General features: G+C 39.3%; 1 protein-coding gene across 8 annotated transcripts in view; it reads left to right on the top strand.

Moving 5' to 3' along the window:
• Nucleotides 1–19215, top strand: part of IDNK (IDNK gluconokinase) — a 69697-nt gene that overhangs the window by 7510 nt on the left and 42972 nt on the right. For all 8 annotated transcript variants that reach the window (XM_007176921.2, XM_007176918.2, XM_007176915.2 and 5 more), the window contains one exon: nucleotides 17501–17544. In XM_007176921.2, the coding sequence (XP_007176983.2) occupies nucleotides 17501–17544 (44 nt within the window). The remainder of the gene's footprint in view (nucleotides 1–17500; nucleotides 17545–19215) is intronic.

Raw genomic sequence — 19215 nt, 5'->3', positions numbered from 1 at the left:
TTTTTTTTTTTTTTTTTTCTGGTTATTTTGACTTTATTTTTTTTTTTTTTTTTTGTGCTGAATTCTAGTGTCTTTTTTTTTTTTTTTTCCACACACACACACTGTATTTTATTTTTACAAGAGATAGATAGACTGACACCAAGCATTGTACATGGATGACCACAACAAAAGCAACAATGATTGCAATTACCAAACATGAAACACACTTATACTATGTCATAATATTGACATTCAGTCCAGTAATCCTCCACTGTAACAGCTCCTTTACTTTGCAGTGAAAATTGATTTGTATATTCTTTTCCTCTGAGTCCTTGTGGGATTTTTTTTTTTTAATTCAGACAGAAAGTCACAAAAATTATACTCATCCTCATCAGTTCACTCAGTCCCATGTAATTAATTTCTTTTTTTTCATCTTGATCTTTTGTTAGCACTTTTATGAGTTCATCGGTTTTTCATTAGAGTTCTGAAAATGCTTATTCATTCAGTTCAGCAGTACAGTCAGTTACCAGAAACCTGTACTTGTCAGAGTCTTTTCCATGAATTTCTTGAAGATGAAACTCTTTTATAGGAACATATTTGCAAAATCATCAGAGTACACCCAGAACTGTCTGTAAATGACAAAAGACTTAAAAATGACCATGGTTAAAGATTTGATGAAAGTTCATAATAATGCAGTTGACAAGAAAATTAGTTATTTCTGAGATATACATTTTAAAGTAATAACTAGGATTATTACTTATAACATTATACCAGAACATATAAGATTTTTAGACGTTTCCTGTAATGTCTGAAACATTTATATTAACATATTTCCATACATATTTCCATACAAATACAAATATAAGATTTTTAGAAATTTCATGTAATGTCTGAAACATTTATATTAACATATTTCCATACATATTTCCATACAAATACAAATATAAGATTTTTAGAAATTTCATGTAATGTCTGAAACATTTATATTAACATATTTCCATACATATTTCCATACAAATACAAATATAAGATTTTTAGAAATTTCATGTAATGTCTGAAACATTTATATTAACATATTTCCGTACATATTTCCACACAAATACAAATATAAGATTTTTAGAAATTTCATGTAATGTCTGAAACATTTATATTAACATATTTCCATACATATTTCCATACAAATACAAATATAAGATTTTTAGAAATTTCATGTAATGTCTGAAACATTTATATTAACATATTTCCATACAAATAACCCAATGAAAGTTTAGTATTAGTTGTTTTGTTTGTTTTTTTATACTGCAGGTTCTTATTAGGCATCAGTTTTATACACATCAGTGTATACATGTCAATCCCAATCGCCCAATTCAGCACATCACCATCCCCACCTCATCGCAGTTTTCCCCCCTTGGTGTCCATATGTCCATTCTCTACATCTGTGTCTCAACTTCTGCCCTGCAAACTGGCTCATCTGTACCATTTTTCTACGTTCCACATACATGCATTAACATACGATATTTGTTTTTCTCTTTCTGACTTACTTCACTCTGTATGACAGTCTCTAGATCCATCCACTTCTCAACAAATGACTCAATTTCGTTCCTTTTTATGGCTGAATAATATTCCATCGTATATATGTACCACAACTTCTTTATCCATTCGTCTGTTGATGGGCATTTAGGTTGCTTCCATGACCTGGCTATTGTAAATAGTGCTGCAATGAACATTCGGGTGCACGTGTCTTTTTGAATTACGGTTTTCTCTGGGTATATGCCCAGTAGTGGGATTGCTGGGTCATATGGTAATTCTATTTTTAGTTTTTTAAGGCACCTCCATATTGTTCTCCATAGTGGCTGTATCAATTTACATTCCCACCAACAGTGCAAGAGGGTTCCCTTTTCTCCACACCCTCTCCAGCATTTGTTGTTTGTAGATTTTCTGATGATGCCCATTCTGACAGGAGTGAGGTGATACCTCATTGTAGTTTTGATTTGCATTTCTCTAATAATTAGTGATGTTGAGCATCTTTTCATGTGCTTCGTGGCCGTCTGTATGTCTTCTTTGGAGAAATGTCTATTTAGGTCTTCTGCCCATTTTTGGATTGGGGTGTTTGTTTCTTTGATATTGAGCTGAATGAGCTGTTTATATATTTTGGAGATTAATCCTTTGTCCGTTGATTCATTTGCAAATATTTTCTCCCATTCTGAGGGTTGTCTTTTCGTCTTGTTTATGGTTTCCTTTGCTGTGCAAAAGCTTTGAAGTTTCATTAGGTCCCACTTGTTTATTTTTGTTTTTATTTCCATTACTCTAGGAGGTGGATCGAAAAAGATCTTGCTGTGATTTATGTCAAAGAGTGTTCTTCCTATGTTTTCCTCTAAGAGTTTTATAGTGTCCAGTCTTATATTTAGGTCTCTAATCCATTTTGAGTTTATTTTTGTGTATGGTGTTAGGGAGTATTCTAATTTCATTCTTTTACATGTAGCTGTCCAGTTTTCCCAGCACCACTTATTGAAGAGACTGTCTTTTCTCCATTGTATATCTTTGCCTCCTTTGTCATAGATTAGTTGACCATAGGTGCGTGGGTTAATCTCTGGGCTTTCTATCTTGTTCCATTGATCTATGTTTCTGTTTTTGTGCCAGTACCATATTGTCTTGATTACTGTAGCTTTGTAGTATAGTCTGAAGTCAGGGAGTCTGATTCCTCCAGCTCCATTTTTTTGCCTCAAGACTGCTTTGGCTATTCGGGGTCTTTTGTGTCTCCATACAAATTTTAAGATGATTTGTTCTAGCTCCGTAAAAAATGCCATTGGTAATTTGATAGGGATTGCATTGAATCTGTAGATTGCTTTGGGTAGTATACTCATTTTCACAATGTTGATTCTTCCAATCCAAGAACATGGTATATCTCTCCATCTGTTGGTATCATCTTTAATTTCTTTCATCAGTGTCTTATAGTTTTCTGCATACAGGTCTTTTGTCTCCTTAGGTAGGTTTATTCCTAGGTATTTTATTCTTTTTGTTGCAATGGTAAATGGGAGTGTTTCCATAATTTCTCTTTCAGATTTTTCATCATTAGTGTATAGGAATGCAAGAGATTTCTGTGCATTAATTTTGTAACCTGCAACTTTACCATATTCATTAATTAGCTCTAGCAGTTTTCTGGTGGCAGTTTTAGGATTCTCTATGTATAGTATCATGTCATCCACAAACAGTGACAGTTTTACTTCTTCTTTTCCAATTTGTATTCCTTTTATTTCTTTTTCTTCTCTGATTGCCGTGGCTAGGACTTCCAGAACTATGTTGAATAATAGTGGTGAGAGTGGACATCCTTGTCTCGTTCCTGATCTTAGAGGAAATGCTTTCAGTTTTTCACCATTGAGAATGATGTTTGCTGTGGGTTTGTCATATATGGCCTTTATTATGTTGAGGTAGGTTCCCTCTATGCCCACTTTCTGGAGAGTTTTTATCAGAAATGGGTGTTGAATTTTGTCAAAAGCTTTTTCTGCATCTATTGAGATGATCATATGGTTTTTCTTCTTCAATTTGTTAATATGGTGTATCACATTGATTGATTTGCGTATATTGAAGAATCCTTGCATCCCTGGGATAAATCCCACTTGATCGTGGTGTATGATCCTTTTAATGTGTTGTTGGATTCTGTTTGCTAGTATTTTGTTGAGGATTTTTGCATCTATATTCATCAGTGATATTGGTCTGTAATTTTCTTTTTTTGTAGTGTCTTTGTCTGGTTTTGGTATCAGGGTGATGGTGGCCTCATAGAATGAGTTTGGGAGTGTTCCTTCCTCTGCAATTTTTTGGAAGAGTTTGAGAAGGATGGGTGTTAGCTCTTCTCTAAATGTTTGATAGAATTCACCTGTGAAGCCATCTGGTCCTGGACTTTTGTTTGTTGGAAGATTTTTAATCACAGTTTCAATTTCATTACTTGTGATTGGTCTGTTGATATTTTTTGTTTCTTCCTGATTCAGTCTTGGAAGGTTATACCTTTCTAAGAATTTGTCCATTTCTTCCAGGTTGTCCATTTTATTGGCATAGAGTTGCTTGTAGTAGTCTCTTAGGATGTTTTGTATTTCTGCGGTGTCTGTTGTAACTTCTCCTTTTTCATTTCTGATTTTATTGATTTGAGTCCTCTCCCTCTTTTTCTTGATGAGTCTGGCTAATGGCTTATCAATTTTGTTTATCTTCTCAAAGAACCAACTTTTAGTTTTATTGATCTTTGCTATTGTTTTCTTTGTTTCTATTTCATTTATTTCTGCTCTGATCTTTATGATTTCTTTCCTTCTGCTAACTTTGGGTTTTGTTTGTTCTTCTTTCTCTAGTTTCTTTAGGTGTAAAGTTAGATTGTTTACTTGAGATTTTTCTTGTTTCTTTAGGTAGGCTTGTATAGCTATAAACTTCCCTCTTAGAACCGCTTTTGCTGCATCCCATAGGTTTTGGGTCGTCGTGTTTTCATTGTCATTTGTCTCTAGGTATTTTTTTATTTCCTGTTTGATTTCTTCAGTGATCTCTTGGTTATTTAGTAACGTATTGTTTAGCCTCCATGTGTTTGTCTTTTTTACGTTTTTTTCCCTGTAATTCATTTCTAATCTCATAGCGTTGTGGTCAGAAAAGATGCTTGATATGATTTCAATTTTCTTAAATTTACTGAGGCTTGATTTGTGACCCAAGATGTGATCTATCCTGGAGAATGTTCCGTGTGCACTTGAGAAGAACGTGTAATCTGCCGTTTTTGGATGGAATGTCCTATATATATCAATTAAATCTATCTGGTCTATTGTGTCATTTAAAGCTTCTGTTTCCTTATTTATTTTCATTTTGGATGATCTGTCCATTGGTGTAAGTGAGGTGTTAAAGTCCCCCACTATTATTGTGTTACTGTCGATTTCCTCTTTTATAGCTGTTAGCAGTTGCCTTATGTATTGAGGTGCTCCTATGTTGGGTGCATATATATTTATAATTGTTATATCTTCTTCTTGGATTGATCCCTGGATCATTATGTAGTGTCCTTCCTTGTCTCTTGTAACATTCTTTATTTTAAAGTCTATTTTATCTGATATGAGTATAGCTACTCCAGCTTTCTTTTGATTTCCATTTGCATGGAATATCTTTTTCCATCCCCTCACTTTCAGTCTGTATGTGTCCCTAGGTCTGAAGTGGGTCTCTTGTAGACAGCATATATATGGGTCTTGTTTTTGTATCCATTCAGCCAGTCTATGTCTTTTGGTTGGGGCATTTAATCCATTCACGTTTAAGGTAATTATCGATATGTATGTTCCTATGACCATTTTCTTAATTGTTTTGGGTTTGTTTTTGTAGGTCCTTTCCTTCTCTTGTGTTTCCCACTTAGAGAAGTTCCTTTAGCATTTGTTGTAGAGCTGGTTTGGTGGTGCTGAATTCTCTTAGCTTTTGCTTGTCTGTAAAGCTTTTGATTTCTCCATCAAATCTAAATGAGATCCTTGCTGGGTAGAGTAATCTTGGTTGTAGGTTCTTCCCTTTCATCACTTTAAGTATTTCATGCCACTCCCTTCTGGCTTGCAGAGTTTCTGCTGAGAAATCAGCTGTTAACCTTATGGGGGTTCCCTTGTATGTTATTTGTCGTTTTTCCCTTGCTGCTTTCAGTAATTTTTCTTTGTCTTTAATTTTTGCCACTTTGATTACTATGTGTCTCGGCGTGTTTCTCCTTGGGTTTATTCTGTATGGGACTCTCTGCGCTTCCTGGACTTGGGTGGCTATTTCCTTTCCCATGTTAGGGAAGTTTTCGATTATAATCTCTTCAAATATTTTCTCTGGTCCTTTCTCTCTCTCTTCTCCTTCTGGGACCCCTATAATGCGAATGTTGTTGCGTTTAACGTTGTCCCAGAGGTCTCTTAGGCTGTCTTCATTTCTTTTTATTCTTTTTTCTTTAGTCTGTTCCGCAGCAGTGAATTCCACCATTCTGTCTTCCAGGTCACTTATCCGTTCTTCTGCCTCAGTTATTCTGCTATTGATTCCTTCTAGTGTAGTTTTCATTTCAGTTATTGTATTGGTCATCTCTGTTTGTTTGTTCTTTAATTCTTCTAGGTCTTTGTTAATCATTTCTTGCATCTTCTCAATCTTTGCCTCCATTCTTATTCCGAGGTCCTGGATCATCTTCACTATCATTATTCTGAATTCTTTTTCTGGAAGGTTGCCTATCTCCACTTCATTTAGTTGTTTTTCTGGGGTTTTTTCTTGTTCTTTCATCTGGTACATAGCCCTCTGCCTTTTCATCTTCTCTGTCTTTCTGTAACTGTGGTTTTTGGTCCACAGGCTGCAGGATTGTAGTTTTTCTTGCTTCTGTTGTCTGCCCTCTGGTGGTTGAGGCTATCTAAGAGGCTTGATGGGAGGCTCTGGTGGTGGGTAGAGCTGACTGTTGCTGTGTCAGAGCTCAGTAAAACCTTAATCCACTTGACTGTTGATGGGTGGGGCTGGGTTCCCTCCCTGTTGCTGTGGCGATCAGAGCCCAGTAAAACCTTAATCCACTTGACTGTTGATGGGTGGGGCTGGGTTCCCTCCCTATTGGTTGTTTTGCCTGAGGCAACCCAACACTGGAGCCTACCCGAGCTCTTTGGTGGGGTTAATGGCAGACTCTGGGAGGGCTCACGCCAAGGAGAACTTCCCAGGACCTCTGCTGCCAGTGTCCTTATCCCCACGGTGAAACAGAGCCACCACTCGCCTCTGCAGGAGACCCCCCAACACCAGCAGGTACGTCTGGTTCAGTCTCCCCCAGGGTCACTGCTCCTTCCCCTGGGTCCCGATGCACACATTACTTTGTGTGTGCCCTCCAAGAGTGGGGTCTCTGTTTCCCCCAGTCCTGTCACAGTCCTGCAATCAATTCCCACTAGACTTCAAAGTCTGATTCTCTAGGAATTCCTCCTCCCTTTGCCGGACCCCCAGGTTGGGAAGCCTGAGGTGGGGCTCAGAACCTTCACTCCAGTGGGTGGACTTCTGTGGTATAAGTGTTCGCCAGTCTGTGAGTCACCCACCCAGCAGTTATGGGATTTGATTTTACTCTGATTGCGCCCCTCCTACCATCTCACTGTGGCTTCTCCTCTGTCCTTGGATGTGGGGTGTCCTCCTTGGTGAAGTCCAGGGTCTTCCTGTCAATGATTGTCCAGCAGCCAGTTGTGATTCTGGTGCTCTCGCAAGAGGGAGTGAGAGCACGTCCTTCTACTCCGCCATCTTGGTTAATCTCCGGGAATTTTGATTTGTGTCTCTTTCTCTGTACCAGGAAGAGAAGGATGACTAAATCACCAGAGACAGATGGCTTACATTTTTGATGAGAGCCCAGCAAGTCTAAGAGTGAAGGTGTGGGTCACAGCTGAGCTGGCACCAAGGACCTCCTGGTTGCTCTGGCAACCAGTCCCCCATCCCAAAGATACTGTACTGAACATCAGAGTGTTAGAGGCAGACATCGCGGTTGGCCTTGGGGAAGAGTCTCAGGAGGGTTTGGGGAGGGTATTGTGCTCAGAAGGCTAAGATATGAAGAGAAAGAACCTGAGTTGAATATACCAAGGGCTCCTTAAGTCTATTTCAATTAAATTAAATGTAAACTCCGGTTCCTGGGTTGCACTGCCACATTTCAAGTGTTCAACAGCCACATGTGGCTGGTGGCTGCCACAGAGGACATTTGGTGGCACAGATAGAGGACATTTGGTGGCACAGATAGAGGACATTTCCCTCAGGGCAGAAAACTCTATTGGACAGCGCTGGTATAGAAAGATATGCCACCCAGGCTGCAATACATTATTAGCATGATGATGATGATAATAATAAAGAATTTCCAAGCTGCCAGTCAGTGAGTCTCCCATATTTGCCAGGTTCATGCTGTCCTGGCAGCGTATGGTGACACTTGAGCAGACTTCAACCTCAAAGTCTATTTAAAAGAGGGTTTTTTGACAATTTTTCCCTGATTATAAATATAATACTTATCCTGTATAGAAAATTCAACTAGTGCCGAAAAATCCTTTCACAGAATTTTCATCACCCTTGGTTGCATCTTCCAAAAATACCTACTAATTGAATTTGAGTTTTTCCCCCTTATCTTTTTTGGGGTATATATTATTTTTACATGCATTCTTTCCTCTACGGGCTTAAGTTCACTTTTGCACCAGATAAAACCAGTCCCTCGCCCGTTGTCCTCCCCTCCTACTTTCCTTGCCCTCTCTCCACCTCCCCCAGCAATGCTGGGCACACTCATCTTCCATCTGTTCCTCTGAGCTCCTGCCCTGCCCTTTAACCATCATCCCCTTCCAGAAGACACTGTTTCTCTAGATAGGCCAAGTGCTTAAGCACTGGGCTGGGGGTTCAGGATACACTGCCCCTCCATCCCTGCATGTAAGGACTGTCAGGAATGAAGGGACCTAGAACATCAGATCCAGCAAGCAGGAATGTTCATTTGGGTTATGTTGTTTCCTCCTCTCTTTCCCCTAAGACTTTGTGTGTTTGACTTGCCTAAGTTACCATATCGTCCGTAGTAACTATTTACACACAGAGGTCAGTGAATTTGCTTTAATACATCCTCTGTTTTGCCCCAGTTTCTGCATCTGTGAAAAGGAGATCTCAATCATTCCCTTTCTTCACAAACATGAATACAAAATTTGGAGCTCATGTGTCCAAGTCCTCCCTAAGACCCTAACAATAAAGTCCAGACTCCTTAGCAGGTCACTCAAGGTCTTGACTCTCTAGTCCTGACAGTTTCTCCTGACCTTCCTCACCTATCAACTCCCACACCTCCTGTTCACCAGTGCTGAGCTCCTGCCTCATCCATTTAGACAAGAGTCTTGGTAAACCATCTTTAATATGCCAAGTCTTGCCCTTCCCTCTGCTTGACAGGCCCTGCTTCCATTAAAATCCTCTTTACCCTTTAAGATTTAGTCTTCCTAGGGCCTGATCAACATTGCTCTCTCCCCTTATCTTATCATAGCCCTTCTTATATTTCTTGGAGCCCTCATTACTGTCCTGTGGGTAGTTTAATTGATAAATACCCATCCTAAGGCTGTGACCCCCCTCGAGGACAGGGACTGCACCGTTCATATTTATATCCCCAGTGCGCGATATGGTGCTTTGCACATATTAAGTATTCATTGTTTATGGAGTTAGAGCCCACTGCATACTAAATTTATTTATTAAAGGTCTTTTCAAAATTCAAAGTTGGAAATGAATGCTGTTTATTGCAGCTATTAAATCAGCCAAAAAGTAATGTTTAAAATGGAGTCTACTCCTGTTTAAGTCCCAAAGCAGCTCAATGTATTATATATGATTCCCCCATTTTGCAGATGAACAAAGGGAGGCACAGAGAAGTTAAGTAACTTGAGCAAAGGCACAGAGTGAGGGGGATCTCTCTAACCTCTAAGACTCTACTTTTTCTACTGTGTTAAGGCCCTGATATTCCACACACACAAAAATCTACAAGAAGTGAATCAGGGTTGATTAAGTGGAGCAAGAAAAGGTGAAAGCAAGGGTGAGGGTGAGAGCAGGAGAGAGGCACAGCCCTTGGTGAGCACATCCATTGTAGGGGCCTAGGCCTTGAAGGGTATTTGAGGCAGGTGACACCTGGCTTTACACAGCAGGTCTGAGAATTCTGGTTTCCACATGGGCGTCTAGGTAGCCTCTGGAGCTGCTTTGGAAAAACTCTCTGCTTGTGGCCCCATGTGATCCCCCAAGGAAGGATCCCAATTGTGTAATTATGACTCAATACTTGGAAACTTCTGTAAAATAAAGGTGAAAGTGCTTCTGTTTTATCTCCAACCTTCTCTCATTGTTTTTATGGCTGGTGGACCCAGACCTTACCAGTGCAGTGAATAAACTGGTCCAACATACATTCTGATTGGGCAAATGTCTGAAAGCATCCATTTTTGTTTAAATAGTTTAATGTTTCCATGTACTAATATTAGTTTTCATGGTTGAGCTTCTGAGGAATTTTATTATGACTAAGTGATGCAACATGCTTAATTCTTGACAAAGGCACATATCGAGGCACTATTAAAACAATAAAAAAGCATGGATTCAAAGTAAAGTTCCATTTTCCTATACATAGGATAGGAAGCTTATTACCCAAACATGTTTTCCGTTATTTTTAATTTGTTTCGTCTTTATTGTGAAATGTTTCAGGCATGCAGAAAATGTAATGAATAATAAAGTCAATACCCAACTTAACACCATAACATATTTGTTTCCTAAGCCATAAAATAATACAGAGATTGATCTCTGTACAAAGAGAGATTTGTGCCGATGGACTGGAGGAAATGTGCAATCTAAATAAAATAACAGAACACAAGTTTGCTCCTCTGCTAATGTGAAGAAAGAAGAGATATCTAAAGTACTAGAAATTAAACAAATTATCCCCTCTCCTTGGTTCGTCCAAACCCACTAGGAACATTTTACTCATGCAGAAGAACAACTCATTTTTTTGTTGTGTTTGCATCTGTAAATCAGTCCTAATGCATCATAATTGCTCCTTGAACTCTAAGTAGGTATGTGAATACTGAATATGTGAATTAGCATTCGGCCCTCTGAACCTTCCAACTACCTCTTCTAAACCAAACATTCTTGCTGAATGGGGGTTAGCAGCCCACAGCACTAGTCTCAGGATTTTGTTTCACCTAGAGACTTGTACAGTGACAAGGGATGTATTGTGGAAAAGGCTGTCTGCCTACCCAGATAGGACAAGGGTAGTCAGGCTCTGTCTTGCCAGCTCAATGCCTGATACCGTCAACACATTGAACACGCATTCATGTCTCATATGAGAACCCCACTAGTCAGGTTCACAAGATTTCTACATAAAACCAGAATGCCAGTTGATTAATTTACAAGGAGAAATTTAAGTGCCACATGGCCCGTAACACTCACATGGATCCAATTTCAGAAGCCAACATACAATCGGGTTTCTCAGTGAACATGCAATCAAAAGAGGAGGAGAGTTAGGGCTGAAGTTTCTAATGGTGTGAGACCATCCATCCCCTTACAGGAAGACATTTGCTAATGAGAATATGATATTCAAAGTCCTATGGCCATGCTGAGCCTGCGCGTCTGGAGCCTGTGCCCCGCAACGGGAGGGGCCGCGATAGAGAGAGGCCCGCGCACCGCGATGAAGAGTGGCCCCCGCTTGCCGCAACTGGAGAAAGCCCTCGCACGAACCGAGGACCCAACACAGCCAAAGATAAATAAATAAATAAATAAATAAATATTTAAAAAAAAAAAAACCCACAAATTATGGATTGGTACTTAAAATTATTAAAAAAAAAAAAAAAAAAAAAAGTCCTATGGCCAGAACTCAGTCCTATGGCCAGACATGTCCTCTGGTCAGTACTCTGCTGTTTAATTCCGTAGTGCTCCTGCCCTGGGCCTTCACACCCACCAAGCCTTGCTGGGACAGACGTGCTTCCTTTATGTGTGTAAAAATATGTAGTTGGATCATAGTGATGTCCTGCTAGCCTGAGGGTCACTTTTACTCCTTCAGATGAGTTTATACATCTCTGCCCCTTTCTATTAAGTGTTGTTCTTTAAATTAAAGTTTTAAAGAACAAGCATCTTTGCTTCTTTTCCAAGTGCTTAGGAAGTTACCTCACTGTGGGCCCCATATGCTATAAGCAGACTCCTTAACTTTATAAAAGTTGACATCATTTCTGCAGCTTGAAATGGGATGCCCCCATTTACATGTAAAACACACAATGAAGTTAGTCCCCTTAATGATTAGTATACCACTTTACCAAGTAAGTGGCCTGTGCTGCCCTTCCTGCAGGCCTGAAAGGCACTATATCTTTGTAGGACTGGATCCTAGGTAGGAAACTGCTCACCCTGCTGACGTGTGAGTCTTTAAGGCCCAGTCACCCTGCTCTGCTCCAGCCTTCTATTAGAGGAGCTGTTTTGGAAAATATAGCCAAAGAGGTTTAAAAAAAATTTTTTTAAGGTCATTGTATAACTAACAGTGTTCTCTTTTTCATCCCTGTTAGTTCATGAATATAGTAGAAAAGCTTAGCTATTCACAATGAGAGTACAGGAAAGAAAGGAATTTAGAACGTTGAGTGCAAATGGAATCTTAGAAGTTAAACTTAGGGTGATCATGTCTAGAGTACTGAAAGAAAGCACCCAGAGCAGAGTGTCTGGATCTCCCTAAGCACACAACAAACACTTGTAAATGGATGAAGGAAAGGGGAAATCCAAATCTGTGCTTGAATTGGCAGCTTTTCCCATGGGCAATTTTCCATCATAAAATACTGCACAGCTCAGTAAGTCCATCTGATTATCCCTGCTACCTATAATCCTTGACACTCTTCTTCCTGGACCCCTGCCATAAGCCCAGAAAATACTGTGTTACAGTGGCAATTTCAAGTTTCATAAGTATAACTCCTACAACTTTTTTTCTCCTTATAGACTTCTCCAGAACATTTAGTTTTTGAGTATGATGTCTTAGAAAACCTTGCCAATAATAAACCTTAAACATATACACTCTTTTCCAAGAGCACATAGGTCTCCTCATAAAGCACAGAGTTCTTTGTGGTCTGCAAATCTGGAGCTGGTAAGCCTCATTATCTTGTTACTTTGTTTAGAAATAACCACAATGATTCTACTGACTACAGTCAGACAAGTGCTAACATAAACAAATGTTTCATTCATTAAATACATTTGAGCTACAATGTGTGCACATTGTAGTAGCTGTTGTAACTTGAGTAATAATTTCTGTGAATTATGTATTAATAGCTGTTGTTTTATTATTTGTGTAAGTTAGGTGATAGTTGTCATTTGATCTGTGTCTTTTTTTTTTTTTAATTTATTATTTATTTATTATTTATTTATTTTTGGCTGTGTTGGGTCTCCGTCCCTGTGCGAGGGCTCTCCCCAGTTGCGGCAAGTGGGGGCCACCCTTCATCGCGGTGCGCGGGCCTCTCACAATCGCGGCCTCTCTTGTTGCGGAGCACAGGCTCCAGACGCGCAGGCTCAGTAATTGTGGCTCACGGGCCCAGCCGCTCCACGGCATGTGGGATCCTCCCAGACCAGGGCTCGAACCCTTGTCCCCTGCATTGGCAGGCAGACTCTCAACCACTGCGCCACCAGGGAAGCCCTGATCTGTGTCTTGTGTGGATTTTGTAACTGTTGCATTTGTACTTCTAAGTGGTCTCTGGCCGACTAGTGTGTACAAAGAAGTGAAGTCTTTTTTTTTCTTAATTTATTTAATTTATTATTATTATTTTCGGCTGTGTTGGGTCTTCATTGCTGCGCACGGACTTTCTCTAGTTGCAGCAAGCGGGGGCTACTCTTCATTGCAAGCACGGGCTCCAGGCACGCAGGCTTCAGTAGTTGTGGCACGCGGGCTCAGTAGTTGTGGCTCACAGGCTCTAGAGAGCAGGCTTAGTAGTTGTGGTGCACGGGCTTATTTGCTCTGCAGCATGTGGAATCTTCCTGGACCAGGGATCGAACCTGTGTCCCCTGCGTTGGCAGGCGGGTTCTTAACCACTGTGCCATCAGGGAAGTCCCCATAGAGGTAAAGTCTTAAAAAATTCTATCACTAGTAAAACTTCCAGGAACCTCAACCCAATATTAGCACACATGCTTTTTAAAAATTTTATTTAATATGAAAAAATTAAATATATGTGTGTGTTGTGTGTGTGTGTGTAAAATCCTCTTCTGCTTCCTGACAAGGGTGGGTCCTAGTAACTGGAGGGTCTTTAGTTTGCTGAGTACAGAGTGAAGGCCTTGGTGGAATGAACCTTTCACTTACTGAGTATTTAGTTACTCTGAATAAGAAATGGGAAAGCCTGAGCCCAGGGGAGATATTCAGGAACTAAAGGAGCTCACCCAGAGCTGGAGAACTTGAAAGGCTCCTGGTGGAAAAGATTTGGGTGGGGGGGCAGGGGGGGCATAGCCAAGGGCTTAACCAAGGTCAGAAGCAAAATGAGAAATTCTCAGGTGCCAGAATCAAAGTGGCAAGATTTAATTAAACCTAAATAACCTCTTCCCCCAAGTTTTGGAAATGCATGTAAGCCAGGAGGCTGGGGACTGAGATTCTGATGCCCCTGTAGAGATGGGAGATGAGGCCTATATGATGCATGGAACTGGACCTGAAACTAAGTGCAAGGACTTGCATAAAGTATTTAAAGGAAGACTTTATTTGAGTGAGGATTACAAATATCTCCACTCACTAGATTCAAGAAGCAGCAAAGAATCTGGCTGTCTCCCCTGGACCACAGGTGGAAAACCAGAGACTTTCCTACACCCAATTCACTTCATATGACATAGACCAAGTTGAAAAATTAATGTAATACTAGTCTGGAATTGGTGAAACTACCTATGGAAATGTTTCCAAAACTCAGCACTCCTACAAGGGAAAAAAAATCTGAAGATGCACCTGCAGTCAAAAAGTACAAACTATACAAGTAATGAACCACTATGAGAGAGAATCAGCAAAAAAGCACAAATGGAATAAGTCATACTCCAAGAAATAGAATCAAATGAAATAATACAATATTGCAAATCAACTATACTTTAATTTTTTTAAAAGAATCAAATGAAAGACAAGAAACAGAAAATTTATTGATAATGTTTCATTATCAATAGATGGATTAAACAATAAACTAGAAACAGCTGAAGAGAGAACTAGTGAATTAGAAGGCAGACTAGAGGATATTACCCAGAGTGAATAAGAGAGCTAGATAACTAGAAAAATATTCGAGAAAAATTAAGAGACTGGTATAATAAAATAAGTTTCTCAAACAGCTAAAAGGAATCCAAGGAGAATAGAATAAGTGGGGGAAAGGCAATATTCAAAGAGATAATAATTAACAGTTTCCTTAGACTGAATATATAAAATGAGCCCTGAACAGGATAAATAGTAAAACTGCAAAACATCAAGGACAAAGAGGTTTATTTTCTACCTATAGCTACCAAAGAGAAAATATATGTTCTAAATGATTGCCCAATATAACAAGAGATACTTCTCAACAACAATAGAGCCCTAAAGACAGTGAGTAAGTATTCAAACTGCTGAGGGAAAATAACTGTCAACCAAGAATTCTTTACCAACTGAAATCTTATTTAAAATGAGTAAGAGTAAGAGCAGAAGACATTTTCAGACATACACAAAGACAGAAGGGAAAACTCAATTCTTAATCTATGGGAGAATTTAAAACAACTCTCTTGAAAACATCAAAACAGACAAAAGATATACGAAACAGACAAGAAAAATTAGTAAAGATATAGAAGATTTAAACAACAAATATATGAAAAGCATGAATAAAAAATAAACATTCTTGTCAAGTACATATGGAACATTTATAAATATTGACCATATACTAGACCACATAGTACTAGTGCTATATGGCACAATTTGCCACAAATTCCAAAGAGTCAATATCATACCAATCATATCATATCATCACATGTTTTATCATAATGCACAAGAATTAGAAATCAATAATAAAAATTCTCACAAATCATAAAGTGGTTGGAAACTGTAGAAATAAGTAAAATTGAAAAATAAAAATAGACATTCATATAAATAATTCATAAGTTAAAAATCATAATGGAAATTATAAGATATTTAGAAATGTATGACAAAAGTGCTATCAACTAAAACTTATGGGATATAGCTGAAAGAGTACTTAGAAGGAAATTTACAGCCTCTGAATGCAGTTTTGGAAAAATAACAAGAATGAAAATGATGATCTAAGGGTTTAAGTAGAAAAAAATAATAATGAAAAGGAAGAATGTAGAAAAGTATAGAAGTAAGTGCTGAAATTAATGGAATATAAAACAAAGAAACCATATAGGTGATGAGTGAAACTAATTGTTTGAAAAGATAAAAACAGACAAATCTCTGGCAAGATTGATCAAGGGAGAAAAAAAGCACAATTAAGACTAGGAATGAAAAGAGGCCATGAAAAATCTGATACCAGTGAATTTTAAGACTTAGATAAAATTGGACACTTTCATAGAAAAATATAAATTACTGTGGGAAAACAGGCTTGGATGACAGTGATCTGATGGTAGAGACAGTGCTCAGGGACACAGTCTACTCCCCGCCCCCCCAATGAAAATGTGACCTTGCTGATTCTAAAGTATTTCAGATACCAAAACTGAATCAAGAATAGAAAAATCTGACTATAACACAATGCTCATTCAAGAAATTGAACCTGTAATCAGAGATCTTTCCTCAAAAAAAAAAAAAAAGCCCCAGGCACAGAGTTTTTAAGATGAGTTTTAGTCAGCTCAGGCTGCTGTAACAAAATATCATAGACAGGGTGGCTTAAACAATAGACACTTATTTCTCACAGTTCTGGAGGGTGAAAGTCCAAGAGCAAGATGCCAGCATGGTCAGGTTCTTGTTTATTCTGAGCCTGGAGTTTCTCTCCCTGGCTTGTAGATGGCTGCCTTCTTACTGTATCCTCACTGGGTGATTGAGGGGGAGGGCAGTGGAAGGAGAGAAAGAGTACACACTAGCTCACTGGTCTCCTCTCAAAAGGGCACTAATCCCATCATGAGGACCCCACCCTCATGACCTCATCTAAACCTAATTACCTCCAAATATCATCACATTGGGGGGTATGAATTTTGGGGAAATAATAACATTCAGTTCATAACAATAATATATTGTATACAAGCTGTTTCAAAGAACAGAAAAAGAGGGAAAGCTGCCCTACTTATTTTATGAGGCTAGTATAACCTTGATGCCAAAATTTAACATGGACTATACAAGAAAACAAATGCAGGTCAGTCTCAATTATATAAATGCAAAAATCCTAAATAAAATGGTAGTAATCAAATGTTTAAGAGTAAGGACTTTTAAAGACACATCATGTTTCTTGAATATGCATCAAAATGATAAAGGATGAGGGCACAGGTAAGGATATGGCTGGGACATATATAAAATCAGACTGTGAGCTGAAAATCATTGAATATGTTTAAAATTTCCATAATAAAAAATTATGTTTTTCTTTAAATGCATTATGGCCAATCAGTATGTACCCTAGGAGGATTCCTTTGTGAAACACTATAGGGTGTCCTATGTAAACTTCCTCTGCCTTCTCTGGAGAAATACAAAATTCTCACACTGCTTATATCTGAGTAGAGCTTTGCTTTTGGAGGGTTTGAAGAATAGGACCAGGGAGCAGCTGACATAAGGGTTTCTGTGAATACCTCTGTGCATTTGAGATCAGAGGCACCTAAAGAATCATGCAGTATAATAAAAGATTTATATACATATCAGAACCAGAGAAAATATACTTACAATGGGAAGATTAAGATGGCGGAAGTTACATACTGGTATTTTAGGGCAATTTTTATTATTATGAAAAGAACCTCTGATACCTGGACCAGGAAAATGTTTCTGTGCTGAACTGCCTAGTGACTTGACCCCTCAGCCTTGTGCATGGCCTACTTCTCAAAACCACTAAGATCTCTCTGGACCTTAACATTGATGAACATGATTAACTTTCTGTAAAAACAAACAAAACCTGGAAAAGCCACTTTGTGTCTGCCTTAATTTCAGGACAGGATTCCATGGCTCTGCAACTTGCATGACATTTTACAAAGGTAAGAGAAATTCAGTCCCCAGGTAAGCCAGTGAGTAAAGAAAACCCATCACAAAGTACAGGGGAAAAAATACACTCTTGAAATCACAACTGACTGCTGATATGGCATCCCAGAAATGAAATGCACCTCTATCAAGTAACCAACAATGATTTTAATCAGCCACAGATGTGTAGTTTAGTTGGGTTCTGAAGTCAACCTTCTAAACAACTCCACAATTACTTGGTCAGCCACTTGGCTTCCATAAACCTGTTTCTTCATCTGAAAATGCGGATAAATATAGTTCCTACTCACAGACTGTTGTGAGGAATTAGTGAGATGAAGCATGGGTAGCACTTAGAACAGTACCTAATATATATAGTAAGTGCTAAAAAAATAATAATGACGTATAGCTATACCTTAGCCACCACTTTTATTGCCTCCTACTTCAAACTCTGACAACCAGGAAGATCTGGGGTCATTCATAAGTCAACAGATAACTGGCCACCAGGATTGAAGTCTCAAATTGTTCAGCTCTGTAGCATGCCTCTGAGCAAACGAGGTCCTCCCCATCCCATCTGTGGGCCAGACCCCTGGGAATCCTGGTTGGGACATGGAAGATAAAGAAGTGGCAGGGAATAGGTTCTAAATCTTGCTGTCTCAGATGAAGTCGTGTTTTATAAATCTAAAATCATGTGGGCCATATGAAATTAGACTATACTTATGATTAAAAATCAGTTTACTTTTTTAGACTGCACAGACATGGCTGGCAGCCCTGTCTTTGCATTGGCTTAGGGGTTTAAGGTGTGGAGTTGAGAACTCCTGCCCACTTGGGTCTCTAAAATAAATAGACTTGTCAGAGATCTAACATACTGACCTGTGATGGAAGCAGAAGTGAAGATCCTCAGGAGAATAGAGATCAGACCTCCAGGCTCAGAATAAACAAGCTCTCACTCATGGCCCTTGGGAAGAGCCAGAAGGCTCAGGTACATAGGTTTGTTGCTGATGACACACTCCATCCACTGGGTCTCCAGTCTACAATGGCCATGAATCAAGGCAGGCCCCTTCAGAATTCTCAGTTCTGAACTGAAATTTCTAAGTACCCAAGCCAGCTTTGACCCTTCACCTCTTTATTCAGTTCCTTCCTGGCCCCAAGATGACTTCCTCTTCTGGCTGGTACAGGTAGGTTTAGTGGAAAGGGAGCTCACCCTCATGTGTGGTCTTGAACCACACTGGTTTTCCCTTATTGGTGACTTGTCACTCTACCTCTATTTCTGGCTCAGTTTTTTTTTTTTTTCCTTAGCACATCCCTGGAAACTTCTCACATCCTGCTCACCTTGACCACACAGAGGCTGATGCTCCCTTTTCTCCTGCTTTCTCTAGCTCTGCACTGGTAACTTCCCCAGACTCTTCCAGCATACTGTAGAGTAGGAATGGAGAGAAGCCAGTTGTGAAATTCAAATCCCTGAATACCTGAGGAGAGCCTGAGCTGTGCTGTGTGTGGGGCACAGGTGCCTGCCGGCAGCCACCCATGTCTACAGGTGGTGGCTCAGTCACATCCTACATCCAAGGGGCAGAGCCAGTACTTACCAAGCATTTCCTGTGTGCTGGGCACCTTGATAAACTTACTCATCACAGTTCTATGGGCAGGTACTCTGAGTAGCTGCATTTAGCAGATGATGAACTGATGCTCGG

This window comes from Balaenoptera acutorostrata, chromosome 6, assembly GCF_949987535.1.
Source record: "Balaenoptera acutorostrata chromosome 6, mBalAcu1.1, whole genome shotgun sequence".
NCBI classification, from domain to species: domain Eukaryota; kingdom Metazoa; phylum Chordata; class Mammalia; order Artiodactyla; family Balaenopteridae; genus Balaenoptera; species Balaenoptera acutorostrata.
Note: the sequence above shows the minus strand (reverse complement) of the source record. Positions and strands in the feature narration are given on the sequence as shown.